This window comes from Papio anubis, chromosome 1 (assembly GCF_008728515.1).
Source record: "Papio anubis isolate 15944 chromosome 1, Panubis1.0, whole genome shotgun sequence".
Classification (NCBI taxonomy): Eukaryota; Metazoa; Chordata; class Mammalia; order Primates; family Cercopithecidae; genus Papio; species Papio anubis.
The window spans coordinates 98,881,420-98,903,485 of record NC_044976.1 but is presented as its reverse complement, the minus strand read 5'-3'; the positions used below and the strand labels follow the sequence as shown (position 1 = coordinate 98,903,485).

Sequence of the window (22,066 nt, the reverse complement as noted above, 5' to 3'; positions counted from 1 at the left end):
TTTTTTTTTTTTTTTTTGCTTTCCATTTGCTTGGTAAATCTTCCTCCATCCCTTTATTTTGAGCCTATGTGTATCTTTGCACATGAGATGGATCTCCTGAATACAGAACGTCGATGGGTCTTGACTCTTTATCCAATTTGCCAGTCTGTGTCTTTTAATTGGGGCATTTAGGCCATTTACATTTGAAGTTAATATTGTTATGTGCAAATTTGATCCTGTCATTATGATGATAGCTGGTTATTTTGCCCGTTAGTTGATGCAGTTTCTTCATAGTGTCGATGGTCTTTACATTTTGGGTTGCTTTTGCAGTGGCCGGTACTGGTTTTTCCTTTCCCTATTTAGTGCTTCCTTCAGGAGCTCTTGTAAGGCAGGCCTGGTGGTGACAAAATTCCTCAACATTTGCTTGTCTGTAAAAGATTTTATTATTCATTTATGAAGCTTAGTTTGGCTGGATATGAAATTCTGGGTTGAAAATTCTTTTCTTTAAGAATGTTGAATATTGGCCCCCACTCTCTTCTGGCTTGTAGGGTTTCTGCAGAGACATCCACTGTTAGTCTGATGGGCTTCCCTTTGTGGGTAACCCGACCTTTCTCTCTGGTTGCCCTCAACAATTTTTTCCTTCATTTCAACCTTGGTGAATCTGACGATTATGGGTCTTGGGGTTGCTCTTCTCGAGGAATATCTTTGTAGTGTTTTCTGTATTTCCTGAATTTGAATGTTGGCCTGTCTTGCTAAGTTGGGGAAGTTTTCCTGAATAGTATACTGAAGTGTGTTTTCCAACTTGGTTCCATTCTCCCTATCACTTTCAGGTACACCAATCAAATGCAGTTTTGGTCTTTTTCACATAGTCTCATATTTCTTGGAGGTTTTGTTTGTTCCTTCTCATTCTTTTTTCTCTAATCTTGTCTTCACGCTTTATTTCATTAAGTTGATCTTCAATCTCTGATATCCTTTCTTCCGCTTGATCGATTCGGCTATTGATACTTGTGTATGCTTCACAAAGTTCTTGTGCTGTGTTTTTCAGCTCCATCAGGTCATTTATGTTCTTCTCTAACTGGTTATTCTAGTTAGCAGTTCCTCTAACCTTTTATCAAGGATCTTAGCTTCTTTGCACGGGTTAGAACATGCTCCCCTAACTCGGAGGAGTTTGTTATTACCCATCTTCTGAAACCTACTTGTGTCAATTCATCAAACTCATTCTTCGTCCAGTTTTGTTCTCTTGCTGGCAAGGAGTTATGATCCTTTGGAGGAGAAGAGGCGTTCTGGTTTTTGGTATTTTCAGCCTTTTTGCACTGGTTTTTCCTCATCTTTGTGGATTTATCTACCTTTGGTCTTTGCTGTTGGTGACCTTCGGATGGAGTTTTTGCATGGTCGTCCGTTTCGTTGATGTTGATGCTATTGCTTTCTGTTTGTTAGTTTTCTTTCTAACAGTCAGGCCCCTCTTCTGCAGATCTGCTGGAGTTTGCTGGGGGTCCACTCCAGACCCTGTTTGCCTGGGTATCACCAGTGGAGGCTGTAGAACAGCAAAGATTGCTGCCTGCTCTTTCCTCTGGAAGCTTCATCCCAGAGGGGCACCTGCCAGATGCCAGCGAGAGCTCTCCTGTATGAGGTGTCTGTCAACCCCTGCTGGGAGGTGTCTCCCCGTCAGGAGGAATGGGGTCAGGGACCCACTTGAGGAGGCAGTCTGTCCCTTAGCAGAACTCAAGTGCTGCGCTGGGAGATCCACTGCTCTTTTTACAGCTGGCAGGCAGGAAGGTTTAATTCTGCTGAAGCTGTGCCCATAGCCGCCTCTTCCCCCCAGGTGCTCTGTCCCAGGGAGATGGGAGTTTTATCTATAAGCACCTGACTGAGGCTGCTGCCTTTCTTTCAGAGATGCCTGCCCAGAGAGGAGGAATCTAGAGAGGCAGTCTGGTTAACAGTGGCTTTGCGAGCATCTGTGGGCTCTGCCCAGTTCAAACTTCCCTGTGGCTTTGTTTACACTGTGAGGGGAAAACCACCTACTCAAGCCTCAGTAATGGTGGATGCCCCTCTGCCCACCAAGCTCGAGCGTCCCAGGTCAACTTCAGACTGCTGTGCTGGCAGCGAGAATTTCAAGCCAGCAGATCTTAGCCTGCTGGGCTCTGTGGGGGTGGAATCCACTGAGCAAGACCACTTGGCTCCTTGGCTTCAGCCACCTTTCCAGGGTAGTGTACAGTTCTGTCGCACTGGTGTTCCAGGCACCACTGGGGTATGAAAAAAAAAAAAAAAAAAAAAAAAGGCAACTAGCCTGGTGTCTGCCCAAACAGCCTCCCAGTTTTGTGCTTGAAACTCAGGGCCCCTGTGGTGTAGGCATCTGAGGGAATATCCTGGTCTGTGGGATGCAAAGACCATGGGAAAAGCACAGTATCTGGGCTGGATAGCATCATCTCTTACAGCAGGGTCCCTCATGGCTTCCCTTGGCTAGGGGAGGTAGTTCCCTGACCCCTTGCACTTCCCAGGTGAGGTGACGCCCCATCCTGCTTCCGCTGGCCCTCCATGGGCTGCACCCACTGTCTAACCAGTCCCAATGAGTCAAACTGGGTACCTCAGTTGGAAATGCAGAAATCACCCATCTTCTGCCTTGGTCTCACTGGGAGCTGCAGACCAGAGCTGTTCCTGTTCGGCCATCCTGCCCAGGAATCCAAAAACCTATTATTTCTTCCTAAGAGCTAGGCCTGCACTTCTGGTGGCTACCTCTATGTGTAATAAATGGTGGCGATCTGGGTTGTTTCTGTATGGATCAACCATTGCGGATTATGCCAGGCACAGATATTGAGTCTTTATGAATAATCACAAATATACCCAGTCTACTTCTATCAAAATATCTTTATTTCATTATACCAAAGAATAATAGAAAACTAATTCAAAATGTTATTTTAAACAAAGTGAGACTCATTTAGAGCATTCTTTGCTCAGGAATCATTGGGAGTGTTAGTTAAAAGTGCAGATTTCTTTACCTTAGGGGCGGAACCCTCAGAACTTAAATTTTGAACAGGAACCCAAATGAGTACGAAAAGGTGATAGGTGACAGTGGTTTAGAAGACACGGACTTAGAATAAGGGTTGCAATGATTCTTAACCCTGGCTACATGTTAAAATCATATGGGAGCTTGAAAAAAAATTATGGCCAAGCTTCCCCTCTACCAACTGAATTGGAATTTTGGGGGATGGGACTTGGGTACCCCTATTAATTCAGGGTTGAGGACCACTGAGGCAAATATGCTCCTGGATACCACTTCAATACCATGTTTATTAAATGTCATTGTCACTACATTAGGGAGAGTGTTTTTTAAGAAGAGCCTTTCTTTTCTGTACTTACAATGCTTCCATGTTGAACGTCTGTGGGACTTGTCCTCATGAGTTTATTCCTTGCGTGTTGGAACCCTTACAAATGCTTCCCTTCAGCCTTTGATTTGCTTTCTAGCAGATAGTAAATTAGCATCTAAGTCATTCCCCCTTTCTGGCATCCACTTACCCTTCTGGCAAGCAGAGGAGATAGGGAGAAAAAACCAAAAACACACAGTATGTCACTATTCTTTCCAAATCAGGAGTTCTCTGAGTGATAACTTCTATCACTCATTCTCTTTTCCAACAAGAATTCAACATTTGATTCTCAAAAAATTCTGGCTTCCTGAAGTTTCCAAACCATTATACCTGTTTGACAAAATTTTGTGTTCTCTTTCCTTAAAGAGATTTATCCTCTGAATTATATGTGTATATGTATATAATTGTAAAATATATAAACATAACTTGACCATTTAAACCATTTTTAAGTATATTGTTCAGTGGCATTAAGTACATTTACATTGTTTGCCACCATCACCACATCTGTCTCCAGAACTTTTTCATTATCCCAAACTGAAACTCTGCACTTACTGAATAATCTCTCCATTTCCCAAGCCTTTGGTAGCTACCATTCTATTTTCTATCTCTATGGATTAATTGGACTATTCTAGGTACCTCATGTAAGTGGAATCAATACAGTATTTGTCCTTTTGTGTCTGGCTCAGGGTTCATTCATGTTGTAGCATGTATCAGAATTTCATTAATTTTTAAGGGTAAATAATATACTATTTTATATAAATATATGCCATGTTTTGTTTATCCATTCATCCGTCAATGAATATTTGGATTATTTCCATTTTTTGGCTCTCATGAATAATGCCGCTATGAACAAAAGAATATTTGATTTATAAATATCTGTTCAATAGATATATTTTTACAAAATCATTTTATCCTGGTTTTTTCAAGCCATGAAGCATAGTTCTGAGAGAAGAAATCTTATTCATCACTTAAAATAATATTTGTTGGATAGGGACAAATAGTATTTAATTCCTTTCTCCCTTTGTATCATCTTTCCTTTGCTATTTTGTTTTCATTATAGAATTTAATTCCTTCTTGCTCAATTATTTAAGTCATTAAGCCTTCCATGTTACTCAATTCTCAGTATTTGTTTTCCTTGACCTACTAGTTGACCTTGAGGTGATTGATCAATCCAACCTCTTTGGAAAACATTCTTAATGTTGACTTGCAGCATACCTGGCCATTTTGGTTTTCCTCCTATGTCACTGCCTATTCTCTCTAAGTCTCCTTTACCCATACCTCCTAATGTTCCCAATCTCTACACATTGAAGCACCCCAGGATTCAGTTCTCACCCCTTTTCTTTATCTGATCTTTCAATACCATTTATACACTGATGACTCCCAGGTTTATATCTCTAGACCGGACCTCACTTTTGAGCTTTAAACTCTTATATCTTGCTTGGATGTGTAAAGGCATCTTGAATTTTAGCATGTCTAAAACTGAGCTCCTGCTCGTTTCCCCCCCCCCCCCCCCCCCCCCCATCAGACCTGCTCCTCCTAAAGTCGTCCTCTTTCAGTGAATGGCCAATCTGCTCAGACACTTCTAAGGGCTTCTCATCTCATTCAGAATCAAAGACAAGTAGTTGCAGTGGCCTACATGGCTTTACACAGATGCTACTTAGTGTCATCAGGGATCCACATCTGGCTGTGACTGTTGTATCCCAGCCATGAGGAGATCAGTATAGAAAAACAGAGTAGGGCTTAGAAACTTTTATAGCAGTTTGACAGCATGATTTTATGTCTATTGAATCTAATAATCAGTTGGGGCTTATATTTTGTCTATCCTTTTTTTTTTTTTTTAACAGTGAAAAGATACATATTTAGAATTAGCCAGCTGGGCTCATTTTAGGTGATCCCAATTTTGTTGGCAACATCCAAAGCATTGTAATCAGGAGCCAACAGAATATATGCCTTCCTCTCTCCATCAGGCCTGACCACAGTGTTGACCTTGGCCCCATCAGTGTCATAGAGCTTCTTCACAGCCTGTTTGATCTGGTGCTTACTGGCTTTAACATCCACGAAGAACACAAGCATGTTGTTGTCCTCTGTCTTCTTCCTGGCCAACTCAGTGGTCAGGGGAGCTTGAGAATGGCTTGTTTCCTCACTGCCTTCAGTGAGGAAGCCTTATTTAATTGTCTGTCTCTCCCCAGAGCCCAGAAGAGTACTTGGCACATAGTGGGTATACAGTAAAAAATTATTAAATATTTGAAATCTGAGATGAAAGTTAATGAATGTAGGTACAGGAATTGTACAAGGGATAGGAAGTACCTTGGAGAACTTCTGAAAGCTCCAGGCACATACTCGAAGATGGGAAGAATAGGAGTCAGCATTTTCAAAAGTCATTGGGGATGCCCATTTTTTTCTCTACTGTAGGAAGAAAGGTTTGCTTGATCTTACACCATTGTTAGAGCTTGAGCTTTGAGCAAGTGAGGGTTTACTCTTTGTTTTTTTTTTCTTTTTTTCATTTCTAGGCCATTCCCCGATTTAACCAGAAAGGAGAAGTATATAAGGCACAGATAGTGAATGTGAGCTGGTCAGCTGATCACAGAGTTATTGATGGTGCTACAATGTCACGCTTCTCTAATTTGTGGAAATCCTACTTAGAAAACCCGGCTTTTATGCTACTAGATCTGAAATGAAGACCGATAAGACATTCTTGAACTTTTTGAGCTTCCAAAGAGTATGTAAACCCTAGCTGTGCCAGCACATGTTCATCTTTACAATTTGTATTGTAAATGATTTGTATCGTATGATTAAGGATCTAAGGTACAATATTTGTCACTGTTCTATTGGACTTTTTACTGAAAATGAATAATGGGGTAATAGTTCTCCTGGGGCTGTCACATTTTATAGGTCAGAGTGTGACTTCTTAATACGGTGCTGACATTTTTGTGTCAATGACTTGAAACTGGCAAGATTAACAAAATTAGGCAGGGCGTGGTGGCTCACGCCTGTAATCCCGGCACTTTGGGAGGCCGAGGTGGGCAGATCACCTGAGGTTAGGAGTTCGAGACCAGCCTGGCCAACATGGTGAAACCCCGCCTCTACTAAAAATATAAAAATTAGCCAGGTGTGGTGGTGGGTGCCTATAATCCCAGCTACTCGGGAGGCTGAGGCAGGAGAATCGCTTGAACCTGGGAGGTGGAGGTTGCAGTGAGCTGAGATCGTGCCATTACACTTCAGCCTGGGCAACAGAGCAAGACTCTGTCTCAAAAACAAAAAAACAAAATTAATGTTACTAAAAGACAGGTAGCCATATACAGACAGTATATGCCCTATTTTTTTTAACTGACTCTTAATGACACTTTTTAATTATACTTAAGAAATGGAATTTATATGCAAAAATATTTCCCATTTCCCTGTTATGCTAATTGTTGTATAAAATAAGTGCAATTATACTTCTCTTTGGAGATATCCAAGAGTATATTCTTGCTCTGTATAGAGAACATCATCTGTAAATGTCTTATTTATATTAATTAATGTCTTTGAAAAGGGAAAAGTATAAACTGGCCTTAAAAATGTCCAATTATAGTTTTATAACCAGTCTATTAAAGGTGTTCATTTAAAATGGATATACTTTTAGATTTTTGGTAATGGTTTGGTATTTTCTTGGGAAAGACCTTCACCTTTGCAAACTTCCCTCATGTAAGGAAGGTACTTTAAAGGTAGCAGCCACTGACATTTCTTTTTTTTTTTTTTTAATTTCAGAAATCTACTTCCTTTTAACTTTTAGCTAAAAAATAGGATAAGAAATTAAGGTCTATTCCATTCTTCATATCCTGGGTAAGAATGTAAATAAGAGGAGAAGGAAGAATCTAATAGTAATTATGGATATAAAAAATAAGAAATTTTATATAGAAATGAAGGTTTGATAATGATCATTTTGCTAAGGGTCTACTTTAATCAGAAATAGCATCAAGATTAATGTATCCAACATTTCAATTTGCATTCGGAAATCCATGTTGTTTCTAATATTGTCCAGTTGAAAACTGTATGCCCAAATTAGTTGTTTAAGTGAAGTTTTGTGACAGAAAAAAGGTTGTTTTAGTATCTACTTGGTTTTTCTCAAAATGGAAATAATTTTAAAATCAGGAAAGAATACATCAGCCAGGTGTGATGACTTGTAATTGTAATCCCAGTTATAGGAGAGGCCAAAGCAGGAGGATCACTTGAGGCCAGGAATTTGAGACCAGCCTGGGCAACATAGTGAGATCCCATCTCAAAAATTTTTTTTTAAAAAAATTAGCCTGGTGGCTCACGCCTGTAATTCCAGCACTTTGGGAGGCCAAGGCGGGCAGATCACCTGAGGTCAGGAGTTCAAGACCACCCTGGCCAACATGGTGAAATCCGTCTCTACGGTTTTGTAAAAATACAAAAAATGACCTGGGCCTTGTGGCGCACGCCTGTAGTCCCAGCTACTTGGGAGGCTGAGGCAGGAGAATTGCTTGAGCCCGAGAGGTGGAGGTTACAGTGAGCAGAGATCACACCACTGCACTCCAGACTGGGCAACAGAGCAACACTTTGTCTCCAAAAAAAAAAAACTTAGCTATGTGTGGTGGTGTGCATCTGTAGTCCCAGCTACTCAGGAAGCTGAGACAGGAGGATCAATTGAGCCCAGGAGTTCAAAGCTGTAGTGAGCTCTCATTGTGCCACTATCCTCCGGTGTGAGTGAGAGAGTGAGACCTGGTCTCTTAAAAAAAAAAAATAGGTCAAATAAATGCTGTTATTGTAAAATTTCAGATAATACAAAGAGTTAACCAATAAAATAAAAAATCATTCCACTATTAACATTTTGATGTATGTATCTGTATATATGGCTATTCTTTTTTATTAAAACAGGATCATAGTATAGCTACTATTTTATTATTTGATTTTTAAAATATAACATTATATTATGGGTAACCTTACATGTCAATAAACAATTCCACATTATCATGCTTTAAATGGCTGCATAGGCTGGGTGTGGTGGCTCACGCCTGTAATCCTACCACTTTGGGAGGCCAAGGCAGGTGGATCACAAGGTCAGGAGTTCGAGACCAGCCTGGCCAATATGGTGAAACCTCATCTCTATTGAAAATACAAAAATCAGCCAGGCATGGTGGCAGGCACCTGTAGTCCCAGCTACTCAGGAGGCTGAGGCAGGAGAATTGCTTGAACCAGAGGCGGAGGTTGCAGTGAGCCGAGATCGCGCCACTGCACTCCAGCCTGGGTGATAGAGCGAGATTCTGTCTCAAAATAAATAAATAAATAAATGCCTGCATAGTATTCCATTGTATGCATTTATTATACATTCAAACATTAAACATCTACCATACTATGAGCTGAGATTGTGCCATTGCACTCCAGCCTGGGCAACGGAGCAAGACTCTCTCTCTCTCTCTATATATATATGTATATATATATACACACACATACACACAGGCACGCACACACACATACACACACACACACATATCCAGGACAGCTTTTGATTTGTCTTTCTTGGTTCATGTGCCTGTCATTGTGGGCAGGAGAATAGAATACTCTGTCCACACTTGAGTCTTATGGTCACCTTTGGAGCCTAGGAGTCAGCCATCCTCATTCAACTACATGAATCGAGAATGGGAATCTGGGAGAAATTTTTTCTGGGCACATTAAAAAGGAAATGAACTATGTAAAGTGAGGCATTGCCTTCCCACCCCATCCCACCTCAGTTCATGTTAAATTATGAATTTTTCTAAGAGAGTTCTTTAATGACATGGATAGAGAGGAAGCTGAGGTAGCAGTAGAGTAAGGAGTGGAAGGCAAATACACAAGATACTACTAAACTGTGAGGCTGTTTGTTGCAATTGCAAGATTTTATAATTTCTCCAACAAAGAACATTTGTATTTTCTTCCCGGTTTAAGTTCAATGTTAATTTGAGAAATAATTCTACTCTCAAACTTTCTGCTGTGCTGACAGTTCAACTGATGCTGTCAAAATACGAATTACTAGTTTCAGTATTCTCTATTCATCTGATTTTTCTTAAAATGGTTGCATGTTAATATACTTACTAACTTTAATGCTCTACTCTTATACTGGCACCTTAATTGTGGTAAAAGGAAAAAGGTTAAGTTAAAATTTCCAAGCCTAGTTATTTGGTCAAACAGAAGATTAACAGAACTCCATGGCTTACCATAGGGATATTTATCAAGAGAAAAAGAAGATACATATTTGAATTTACATGACACTTTCTGTGAAATATCTGGATTACCAGATTAGTCTGAAACAAATACCTTCCAGATTCTACAATGCATGCCCAAGGCATTCTTTACAGTACCTGTTTGGGTCTTTTCTTCTAATTTTAAGCACCTATCCAAACATCTTCCAAAGGCTTGTCATAATAAGCAAATAACCTCAGTGCAGACAAAGTGATTTAACCTAAGAACCTTGAATTTCTCTCCTTTTCACCTCAAAATTTCTATTCTCACACTTTGTTTCTTTTTGTTTCTCTTTCCGAGAAGTGGTTCTCCATCAGCAAATACCAACTTTTTTCTGCCCTCTATTATTTATTCCATCTCTTCCTCCTGATCCCTGCCCCATGTTGAACCCCATTGCCCCACTTTGATCCTTCAGTCTCTTCCTCACATCCAGAACTGAACCAGATTTACTCCCTTAGCACACTGATTAAAATTTATTTCCATTTCCTTATGGAGGAGGTATTAGAGACTGATCCCAGAACTCTGCAAATTTCAGTGTGGCAGGGTAATGTTATGTGTCCATAAACCTGGTTCCTTTTCTTTCAGCCTGCAGTTAGGTAGGGCCATGTCATTTATTTGTAACTATTAGCATATGGGTATATGGGTTGAAGTAATGTAGGCCATTTCCAGACATGGCCCATAACACTTCTCAAGAGATTCTTCACATTCTGTCTCTTCCCCTCCAACATGCACCCTTCAAGGTTGAAGATGGCACTACACAAGATAGAAGAGCCAGTGTTCCAAATGACTAGACAGAGCAGAATGCTGTCCTTCCTATACCCTAGCCCTGATCGGTTTGGATGTGATACAGTTGAATAATACACTTTTATTGTTTTAAGACATTAATATTTTGACATTAATCTGCTAGTCTCGTTAGTAAAACTTGAACTCTGAGGTGTCTAATGCGGTAGACTCCAGCCACATGTAGCTATTTAAATTTAAATTTTAATTAATCAAAATTCAACTCAGATATACTAGCCACGTTTCAATTGCTCAGTAGTCACACTAATTAATTTAAATTTAAATTTAAATAGCTACATGTGGCTTATAGCGCCATACTTGGATAGCACAGATGTAGACTATTTCCATCAACACAGAAAATTCTATTGGATAGTGCTGCCTTAACTCATAAGACGGAAATGTTCTTATTTTTTAAATAGTCCCTAAAACAAACAAAAAACAAAGAACTCCCTTCTTCTCTAATGGCAAATTTCAGTTTGCCTAAAAGAAGACTCAGAATGCTTTTCTTATATTGTTACCTCTGACTGCCACTAAATGAATACATTTCCTGGGTTGCTCCTTCTGCCAGACTTCTTGAATGGGTGATCTTTAACTCCTTGCAATCCTGGCTTTTTTCCCCACTGCTCACCTGTCATCATTGTTGGCCACAACTCCTCCCCAGATGTCTCCTAAATAGTTCTCTGAACCCACCTCTGTCCGATCTATAGACATTCATTCCAATGCTTTAGCATGTCAAGGTCATCAGATGACTCACCTCAGACAGACACACAGACCAGGTCAACTATGAACTATTTATGCCAAACCTAACATGATGCATGTTATCCTTGCTATCCCATCAAAATAACCACAGGCTTTTTAAAATTTTTTTGAGGCAAAGTCTCACTCTGTCACCCCGACTAGAGTGCAGTGGCGTGATCTCGGCTCCGCGCTCTGCAACCTCCATCTCCTGGGTTCAAACAATGCTCATTCCTCAGACTCCCGAGTAGCTGGGATTACAGGCATGCATCATCATGCCTGGCTAATTTTTCTATTTTTAGCAGAGACGGGGTTTCGCCGTGTTGGCCAGGCTGGTCTTGAACTCCTGGCCTCAAGTGATCTGCGTGCCTCCGCCTCACAAAGCGCTGGGATTACAGGCATGCACCACCGTGCCTGGCCTGCAGCGTCCTTTATTTTACAAAAGGCATTACCATTTAAACACTGAAGATAGCATGAATCTCTGAAGTTTGCAAGTTCAGAATAAAATGGAAATGAAAATTCATTATGTGACCGTCTCAGTACTGAGCACAAAGGCTTTTAACCACAAGCAAATTAATATGCTAGCCAGACCCTGTGAGAGAACTCCAGGCCAGCTTGCTAAAACTGAGCAGGAGAATTTGGAGACACTCCAGAGGAGAGCCACAGAAAGAACTGAAGCATGACAAGAATAATTGCAGTTCTGTTATAGAGAGGTCATCTATATCAGGCTTTTATGGAGTACCATGTGGAATGTTACAACGCAAAGCATGGGGAACAGCTGTTGTGAGTCTTAACAAGAGATAGGACAGAAGAAATGAGAACAGGTGGAAGATCAAGAATTTAGGTTTGGTATGGAGAAAGATGGAACAGTCAAAGAAAGGGATTCACACTGATTTTTGGCTGAGCAGAAGGCAGAGTCTCCTCCAATGGGCAATGCAAGTGCCCCCACCCATCTACACCCCAAGAAGAGCCATCAAACTGTATTAAACTTGGAAAAAGCTATTTAACTTCAAGTGTGCTGCAAGAAAACTTCATAACAGTTCCCAACATGTGCTAAAAAGCAAAGTCCAAAAAGACCATAAAGTTTGTAGAGAAGTTGGAAGAGTGCAGTCAGCTATAAAAACCTAGCAATTTAATTTCTTAGAAAAATGTAGCTGGAGTTCAAACTGTAGTAACAAAGGCAAGTAAATTAAGTTGTGGGCAGGTGTAATTAAGTTAATAGGAACGGCAGGGATGAATATAAATCAGAACAGGACTAACAGTTTGAAACATTAGATATTCAAATGCTCAGAACTGATGAGCCAAGCCACTACGCTAACCACTCTGCAAACCAAAGGTTTCACAAATTGCACAAGAACCTGGCCTCGATCCCATTGTGCTGCTGGCGTAAGATTAGAAGGGCCTGTTGGTTCAAATGTTGCTTTGGTCAGAGCAGGACAAACTTGCCACAGCAAAGATATCATTTTTAAAAACCACCACTGTCCTTTAGTGCACTAATTTCTCTGATAATTAGGTGTATATTAGAAATAATGATATATAAGTGCAGTATACTCCAGTTTCAACAGAATGGTGTCATTTCTGTAAAATGTTGATTTTCAGATTGTCATACTTTCTAAGTACAAAAATTTGTCACAGCTTCCATATTTACAAGATATTAAACATTCTGTACAATATTTGTAGAAATATGAAAAACCAATTTTTGTAGTTGCCTTTTGAAATGTATACAAAATATCCAATGTGGGCAACATGGTAAAACGTCATCTCTACAAAAAAAAAAAAAATTTATATATATATATACACATACACACACAAAAAGTTAGCCAGGCATGGTGCTGCACGCCTGTGGTCCCAGCTACCTGGGAAGCTGAGGTGAGATCACCTGTGCCCAGGAGGTGGAAGCTGCAGTGAACTGTGATTGCATCACTGCACTCCAGCCTGAGTGATAGAGTGAGACTTTGTCTCAAACAAACAAAACGAAACATATACAAAATATATTAGAAAGTTGGGTTAATATCCTTCAAACAAAGGATTACATAATTTGCACAGGATTGTGTGTGTAAAAAGTTTTAAATTCAGTATAGCTTTCATTTCCGCAGAACTAAAAGTAGTGCATAAAAATAAAAGTGGGGAGAGCATATCTTTTTAATTTGCTCTGCAGTAAAAAGTATCTCAGTCAACATATAGGAAGCCAGTGCCATTTCTGTATCATTTGACATAGAACGGGTCTTGTTTTTTGTTTTGTTTTTCTTTTGAAGAAAGACTTTTATGTCTTCTATTCTTCTGACTTGGAATTTAAATTACCCCCAATAAGTTTGCATAATATTCTGATCACTACTGCTTAGGTGGTATATTTCTTATGAGAACTATCTTTACATATTGGGAAAAACTATGGCAACCACTTCATTCATCAGAGAAATTGTGTTTTGTTCACTTGTATTTTGTTTGCTAAATGACATTGGTTATTTAGACTCATGGCATGCTTTTTCTCAAATGAAGATTTAAAAGTCATTTCCAATGTCCGTCTAACTTCTAGCCAATTCCCAGTAGGCTATAGAATAAACGGTTTTCACATAATAGTCTCTAGTGTCTCCACTGTTGATTGGTTTACAGAAATGATGGTGGTGGTGGTGGTGGTGATGGTGGGGTGTGTGCATGTGTGTGTGTGAAAAATGACAACTGGCACAAAACAAGCCTAAAAATCAGAAGTACATTTTAATTCCTAGTTTAAAACATTAACTTTTTATTCATAAAATACATATTTAATAATAGAAAAAAGAAAAGGGAATAATTTGCACTTAAAATGAACAATTTTACTAACTTAAATATTTAAGGTATTAAAAGATTGAAACTGGGCCGGGCTTCTGTAATCCCAGCACTTTGGGAGGCTGAGGTGGGCAGATCACTTGAGGTCAGGAGTTTGAGACCAGCCTGGCCAACATGGTGAAACACTATCTCTGCTAAAAAATACAAAAATTAGCTGGGCATGGTGGGTGCCTGTAATCCCAGCTACTTGGGAGGCTGAGGCAGGAAAATCGCTTGAACCCAGGAGTTGAAGGTTGCAGTGAGCCCAGATGGCACCACTGCACTCCAGCCTAGGTAACAGAGAGAGACTCTGTCTCAGGAAAAAAAAAAAAAAAAAAGATTGAAACTGGGCAAATGCAGCAGAAGTCATATGTGACTGACTGGAATCAGAGTTTAAGGTCCAGGGGAAAGACATTGGGTGTCCACCAGCATTTCCGACCTCTCCTTAGAAATAGTCTCTGTTTTGTGAGACCAAGTGGTGCAAGTTAGGATGTAGCCATAACTTTCCAATATAAATCTCCAAATATGGAGAAGAATGACCCATTAACATTCGGCAAGTGTACAGTCTGTTATTTAAGAGTTTTCCTTGCATAGACACACAGACACACACACCTCCATCCACCCAACCTTACCTGGAAGATTTCCACATAAAAGAATATCGGTGTTCACAACAGTGTAGTACTGGCATAAAGACAGACATAAAGACCAATGGAATAGAATAGAAGCCCAGAAATAAACCCTCACATATATGGTCAAATGTCTTTCTGACAAGGGTGCTGAGACAATTCATACTCTTGTGAAAGGGGAAAGGACAGTCTTTTCAGCAAGTGGTGCTGGGAACACTAGAATGAAGAATACAAAAGAATGAAGTAGGACCCCGCTATGGTCTGAATGTTGTGTCCCCCCGATTAATTCATATGTTGAAACCTAATCCCCAAGGTGATGTATTAAGAAGTGGGGCTTTGGGGAGATAATTAGATCATAAGGACATTGCCTTCATAAATGGGATTAGTGCCCTTATAAAAGAGGCCCTGAAGGAGCTTGTTTCACCTATGAGGATACAGGGAGAAAGTACTACCTGTGAGGAATACACCCTCACCAAACACCAAATCTGCTGGTGCCTTGATCTGGGACTTCCCAGCCTCCAGAACTATGAGCAATAAATTCTATCATTTAGAAATTGTCCAGTCTTGGCTGGGTGCAGTGGCTTATGCCTGTAATCCCAGCATTCTGGAGGCTGAGGCTGATGGATTGCTTAAGCTCAGGAGTTTGAGACCAGCCTGGGCAACATAGTGAAACCCCAACTCTATCAAAAATACAAAAAAAGAAATTAGTTGGGCATGGTGGTGCATGCCTGTAGTCCCAGCTACTCAGGAGGCTGAGGTCAGAGGACCACTTGGCCCAGGAGGTGGAGGTTGCAGTGCGTGATCACACCACTGCACTCCAGCCTGGGTGAGACTCTGTCTCAAAAAAAAAAAAGGAAAAGAAAAAGAAACTACCCATTGTATCTCAGATGTAAGGATGGATCAATGTACACGAATCTATAAATGTGATACACCACGTTAACACACTAAAAGAACTATTTGATCATTTCAATAGATGTAAAAAAATATTTGACACAATTCAGCATCCTTTCATTTTAAAAACTCAGCAAATTAGGTATAGAAGGAATGTACCTCAGCACAAGAAAGATCAGATGTGACAAACCCACAGCCAACATTATACTCAATGGTGAAAACTGGAAAGTTTTTTCTATAAGATCAGGAACAAGACAAGTATGCTGTATTAATCTGTTCTCTCACTGCTATAAAGATACTACCAAAAGAGGCTCAATTGATGCACAGTTCTTCATGGCTGGAGAGGCCTCAGGAAACTTACAATCATAGCAGAAGACAAAGGGGAAGCAAAGCTTGTCTTACATGGCAGCAGGCAAGAGAGAGAGCAAGAAGGGGGAAGCACCAGACACTTATCAAACAACCAGATCTTGTAAGAACTCACTCATTATCACAAGAACAGCATGGGGGAAACCTCCCCCATGATCCAATCGCCTCCCACCAAGTCCCTCCCTTGACATGTGGGGATTACAATTCTAATTACAATTTGATATGAGATTTGGGTGGGGACACAGCCAAACCATATCAGATGCCCACACCTGTCACTTCTACTCAATATACTGTAAGTTTTAGCCAAAGCAATTAGGCCAGATAAAGAAATAAAAGGCATACAAATTGGAAAGGAAAATGTTAAATTGTCCCTGTTTACAGATGACATGACCTTATATATTAAAAAACTCTAAAGACTCCACCAAAAAAACAAAACAAAACTGTTAGAACTAATAAACAAAGTCAGTAAACTTGCAGGATATAAAATTAACATACAAAAATCAGTTGTGTTTCTATACACTAACAAACTATTGAGAGACAGGACTAGCTGTATTTCCTAGGCTGACTAAGAATCCCTAAGCCTAGCTAGGAAGGTGACCACATCTACCTTTAAAAACAGGGCTTGCAACTTAGCCCACACCTGACCAATCAGAGAGCTCACTAAAATGCTAATTAGGTAAAAACAGGAGGTAAAGAAATAGCCAATCATCTATTGCCTGAGAGCACAGCGGGAGGGACAAGGATTAGGATATAAATCCAGGCATTTGAGCTGGCAAAGGCAACCCCCTTTGGGTCCCCTCCCCTTATATGGGAGCTCTGTTTTCACTCTATTAAATCTTGCAACTGCACTCTTCTGGTACCTGTCTGTATGGCTCCAGCTGAGCTTTCGCTGGCCGTCCACCACTGCTGTCTCCCGCCGTCCCAGACCCGCTGCTGATTTCCATCCCTCAGGATCCAGCAGGGTGTCCGATGTGCTCCTGATCTAGCGAGGCGCCCATTGCTGCTCCCTATTGGGCTAAAGGCTTGCTATTTTTCCTGCAGGGCTAAGTGCCTGGGTTCATCCTAATTGAGCTGAACACTAGTCACTGGGTTCCACGGTTCTCATCCGTGACCCACGGCTTCTAATAGAGCCTATAACACCACATGGCCCAAGATTCCATTCCTTGGAATCCCTGAGACCAAGAACCCCAGGTCAGAGAACATGAGGTTTGCCACCATCTTAGAAGTGGCCCGCCACCATCTTGGGAGCTCTGGGAGCAAGGACCTCCGGTAACACTATCCAAAAAGGAAATTAAAAAATCTTTTACAATAGCTAGAAAGAAAAAAAAACTTAGAAATAAATTCAACTACAGAGGCGAAAGATCTGTCCACTGCAAACTATAAAACATTGATGAAAAAAATTGAAGACATAAATGAAAAGATATCCCATGTTCATAGATTGGAAGAATTAATATTGTTCAAGTGTCCATCCTACCCAAAGTGATCTACAGATTCAATGCAATCTCTATCAAAATCCTAATGACAGTTTTCACAGAAATAGAAAAAACAATCCTAAAGTTTATGTGGAACCGCAAAAGACTTCAAATAGCCAAAGCAATCTTGAACAAAAAGAACAAAGCTGGGGTGTTGACACTACCTGACTTCAAAATATACCACACCGCTACAGTAATCAAAACAGCATGATAAGGCTGGACACAGTGACCCATGCCTATAATCACAACACTTTGGGAGGCTGAGGCAGGAGGATTGCTTGAGCCCAGGAGTTCAAGACCAGCCTGGGCAACACAGGCAGAACCTGTCTCTGCAAAAAAGTTTTAAAATACTGGGTATGGTGGCGTGTGCCTGTGGCCCCAGCTACTCAGGAGACTGAGGTGGGAGGATTGCTTGGGCCTGGGAGGTCTAGATTGCAAAGAGTTCTGATTGTACCACTGCACTCTATCCTGGGCAACACAGTGAGATCCTGCCTCAAGAAAGGCTGCAAGAAAACAGCATGATAGCCAGGTGCAGAGGCACATGCCTGTAGTCCCAGCTACTAGGGAGGCTAAGACAGGAGGACTGCTGGAGCCCAGGAGTTCAACGCCAACCTGGGCAACACAGTGAGACGCTGTCTCTCAAAATACAAATAGGTAAAACAGTATGGTACTGGCATAAAAACAGACACAGACCAATAGAACAGAATAGAAGGCCCAGAAATAAATTCATACATTTATGGTCAATTGATGTTTTGTTTATTTGTTTTGAGATAGGGTCTCCCTTTGTCACCCAGGCTGAAATGCAGTGATGCTATCATAGCCTACTGCAGCCTTGAGCTCTTGGGCTCAAAGGATCCTCCTGCCTCACCTTCCTGAATAGCTAAGATTACAGGTGTGCCCCATCATGCCCCGCTAATTAAAACTTTTTTTATTTTTATTTTTTGTAGAGGCAGGGGCTTGCTATGTTGCCCAGGTTGGTTTCAAACTCCTGACCTCAGGCAGTCCACACATCTCAGTCTCGCAATGTGCTTGGATTACAGGAATGAGCCAATATGCCCAGCCAATATTCAACTGATTTTTGACAAAGGTGCCAAGAACACACAATTTAGCAAAGAACACTCTCTTCACTCAATGGTTTTGGGACAACTGGATATCCATATGCAGGGGAATAAAACTAATATTTCATGCTACATTAAAAAATAAGCTATAAATGAATTAAAGACTTAAATATAAGACCTAAAACTGTAAAACCACTAGAAGAAACCGTAGAAGAAAAGCTCCATGACATTCATCTGGGCAATTATTTTTTTTTTTTTTGACACAAATCCAGAAGCACAGGCAACAAAAACAAACATTGACAAATGGGATTACATCAAACTAAAAATCTCTTGCATGGTTGAGGACACAATCAACAGAGTGAAGAGACAACCTATCTGCAAATAATACATCCAATAAGGGGTGAATATAATAATAATAAAAAAAAGACACTCAAACAACTCAGCAATGAGAAAACAAAGAACCCAATTTAAAAATTGGCCAAGGATCTGAGTAGACATTTCTCCAAAGAAGACATAAAAATATCCAACAGGTACATGAAAAAGTACCTCAAATCAACGATCCTCAGAGAAATGCTAATTAAAATCACAGTGAGCTATCACCTCACACCTGTTAGAATGACTGTTATCAAAAAGACAAAAGATAACACGTGTTGGAGAGGATGTGGAGAAAAGGAGACCCTTGCACATTGTTGGTGGGAATGTAAATTAGTACAGCCTGTGTGAAAAACAGTATGGAGGTTACTAAAAAAATTAAAAATGGAAAAACTACTATAGGATTCATTAATCCCGTACTAAGTACATATCCAAAGTAAAGGAAATCAGTATGTCAAACAGATACCTGCACCCTGATGCTTATTGCAGCATTATTCACACTAGCCAAGATGAAATGAACCTAAGTGTTCATCAATAGATGAATGGATAAAGAAAATGCATATATACACAATGGAGTGTTATTCGGCCTTGAAAAAGGAAGAAATCCTGTCACTAGCAACAACATGAATAAATGTGGAAGACATTATATTAAGTGAAATAAGCCAGGAACAGAAACACAAATATACCACTTAATTTCACTTATATGTGGGATCTAAAAAAATTGAACTCATAGAAGTAGAGAATATGATGGTTACCAGGGACTTGGGGGAGGCTTTGAGGAAACAGACAAACTACCTATTTCTTTTTTTTTTTTTTGAGACGAGTCTCGTCCTGTCACCCAGGCTGGAGTGCAGTGGCGTGATCTCAGCTCACTGCAAGCTCCGCCTCCTGGGTTCACATCATTCTCCTGCCTCAGCCTCCTAAGTAGCTGGGACTACAGGCACCCGCTGCCATGCCTGGCTAATTTTTTTGTATTTTAGTACAGATGGGGTTTCACTGTGTTATCAAAGACGGTCTCGATCTCCTGACTTCGTGATCCACCCGCCTCAGCCTCCCAAAGTGCTGGGATTACAGGCGTGAGCCACCACGCCCAGTCCAAACTACCTATTTCAAAAAAATTTTTTATAGCAGCCTGAGCAGACTAAGACAGACCCTTACCCAATATCATGTATAAAAATTAACTCAAAACAGATCAAAGACCTAAATGTAAGATCCAAAACTATAAAACTCTAAGAAGTAAACATAGGTGAAAAGCTGCACAACATTAGATTTGGCAATGATTTATTGGATAAGACACCAAAAGCATAGGCCACAAAAGAAAAAAAAGTAGACTGGGTGAAGTGGATCAGGCCTGTAATCTCAGTACTTTGGGAGGCAGAAGTGGGAGGATTGCTTGAGGCCGGGGTTCGAGGTTACAGTGAGCTACGATTGCGCCACTGCATTTCAGCCTGGGAAACAGAGTGAGACCCTATCTCTTAAAAAAAGATAGACTGGATATCATAAAATTTTTTAAATTTGTGCATCAAAAGACACTATTAAGAGAGTAAAAAGGCAACCCACAGAATGGGATAAAATATTTGCAAGTACTGTATCTAATAAGAGATTAATATCCAGAATATTGTCATTCACCACTTAATGATGGGGATACCTTCTGAGAAAAGCCTCATTTGGTGATTTTGCCATGGTGAGAACAACATAGAGTGTATTCTATGTGGTAAAATACACATAACATTAAATTTACCATCTTGACCATTTTTAAGTGTACAGTTCAGTGGTATTAAACACATTCATAATATTGTGCAACCATCACCACCATCTATCTCCATAATTTTTTTTATTTGTCCTTTTGTAACTGGCTTACTTACCATAATGTCCTCAAGAATCATCCATGTCGTAGACTTTGTCAGAATTCCAGAACTACGTTACAGTACTTGCCCAGTAAGGGGGTTGCTGCTGCTGACCCCAGAACCAGCTACATCTGCTGAGGTTAGGCAACTCTTGCTGCCAAAACAAACCCCAGAATATACTGTCTTTGCTGCTACCCATGCCAGCAAAAATGGACACTAGCGACACGAGTCACCCAACAGAGCCCTTTGTTGGTGTATATAATTAGTGGAAACTTAGTAGTGTGTAAAATTAGTCACATACCCCATTCCAGTAGCAAGGGAGGCTGGGATTTTTTTTTTCCCCCTTCAAATTCTAACTTGGAAAGGTAGGATTCATGATGTGGGGGATTATAAAAATGTGGAGGATATTCAAAAGATTTTGGACAGTTATAAATGACAGATACTCATTATGTAGTGCCTGTCTCTTCCTTCACATTCACTCTCTATATCCCTCTAAAGTCACCAAAATTCTGGCTAATTTGCCTCATAAATAGCTCAGGCATCTATTCACTTTCTCTATCCTCCCTGACATGTCTTTAGTGTAAGTCACTCCATGGGGATGGGAAATAAGAAGTAGATAAGGGAAGGAGAAGAGAGATGCCTTGAAATTTGTGAGTTCTCTAGAAATACTGTCAAATTAAAATTTAATTGTAGGTAGTGCCAAGGCAGAAAGAAATCTAAATTTTCTCCAAGGTAACAATATATTGTTCTTTTTAACTGAATCAAAACTCCCTGGATCTCTCTCTCTTTTTTTTTTTTTTTTTCTTCAGACAAGGAAGGCTCTGTTGCCCAGGCTGGAGTGCAGTGGCACCATCACAGCTTGACCTCCCTGGCTCAAAATATCCTCCCACCTCAGTCTCCCAAGTAGCTGAGAATACAGGAACACACCACTACACCTGGCTAGTTTTCTTTTTCTTTTTTTTTTCTTTTTATGGAGACAGGACCACCATGCCTGGCTACTTTAACTTTTTTTTTTTTTTTTTGGTAGAGACAACGTCTCGCTCTGTTGCTCAGGCTGGTCTCCAGCTCCTGGGCTCAAGTGATCCTACCATCTTGGCCTCTCAAAGTGCTGGGACTACAGGTGTGAGATCTTGATTTTTACTTATGAACATATCCAAGCACTCCGTATGTGTTGGGTGGTGTACACTCTTGGGACAGGGAAGTTAGAGTTTCAATTGTGGCCATGGCTTCTTTACTCTTTCTGTGATCTTGAGCAGTCCCACAACTCTTAGAACTTAATTCGTTATAGAAGTGTTAGAGAATTTCTGTGAGATAATCAGGCATAAATTTTTAAAGCACCAATATTGCTGAGATGTCCAAATGACTACATAAATTATGACCCACCTACATGCTAAACTACTATGTGGCCATTAAAAAGAATGACGCTGCTCTAAATATACTAATATGAAACAGTTTCCAAGATATCCTAAGTGAAGAAAAGACAGTATAGAACAATGTATATAGTATGCTACCATTTTTGTAGGTGTTCATGCCTTCACATCTGTGTTACTTTTAAGG

The 22,066-nt window shown here is 40.3% G+C and overlaps 1 protein-coding gene across 7 annotated transcripts in view; it reads left to right on the top strand.

The window, feature by feature from the left end:
• DBT (dihydrolipoamide branched chain transacylase E2) overlaps positions 1–22,066 on the top strand; it is an 86,069-nt gene that overhangs the window by 63,152 nt on the left and 851 nt on the right. For 4 of the 7 annotated variants that reach the window (XM_021921216.2, XM_021921214.2, XM_003892264.5 and 1 more), the window contains one exon: positions 5,852–8,168. In XM_021921216.2, coding sequence (XP_021776908.1) covers positions 5,852–6,019 — 168 coding nt within the window. In that variant the 3' untranslated portion in view covers positions 6,020–8,168. Of the gene's footprint in view, positions 1–5,851; positions 8,169–22,066 lie in introns of those variants that run through there. The other 3 variants (XM_031651169.1, XM_031651166.1, XM_031651165.1) reach the window with 2 other exon arrangements.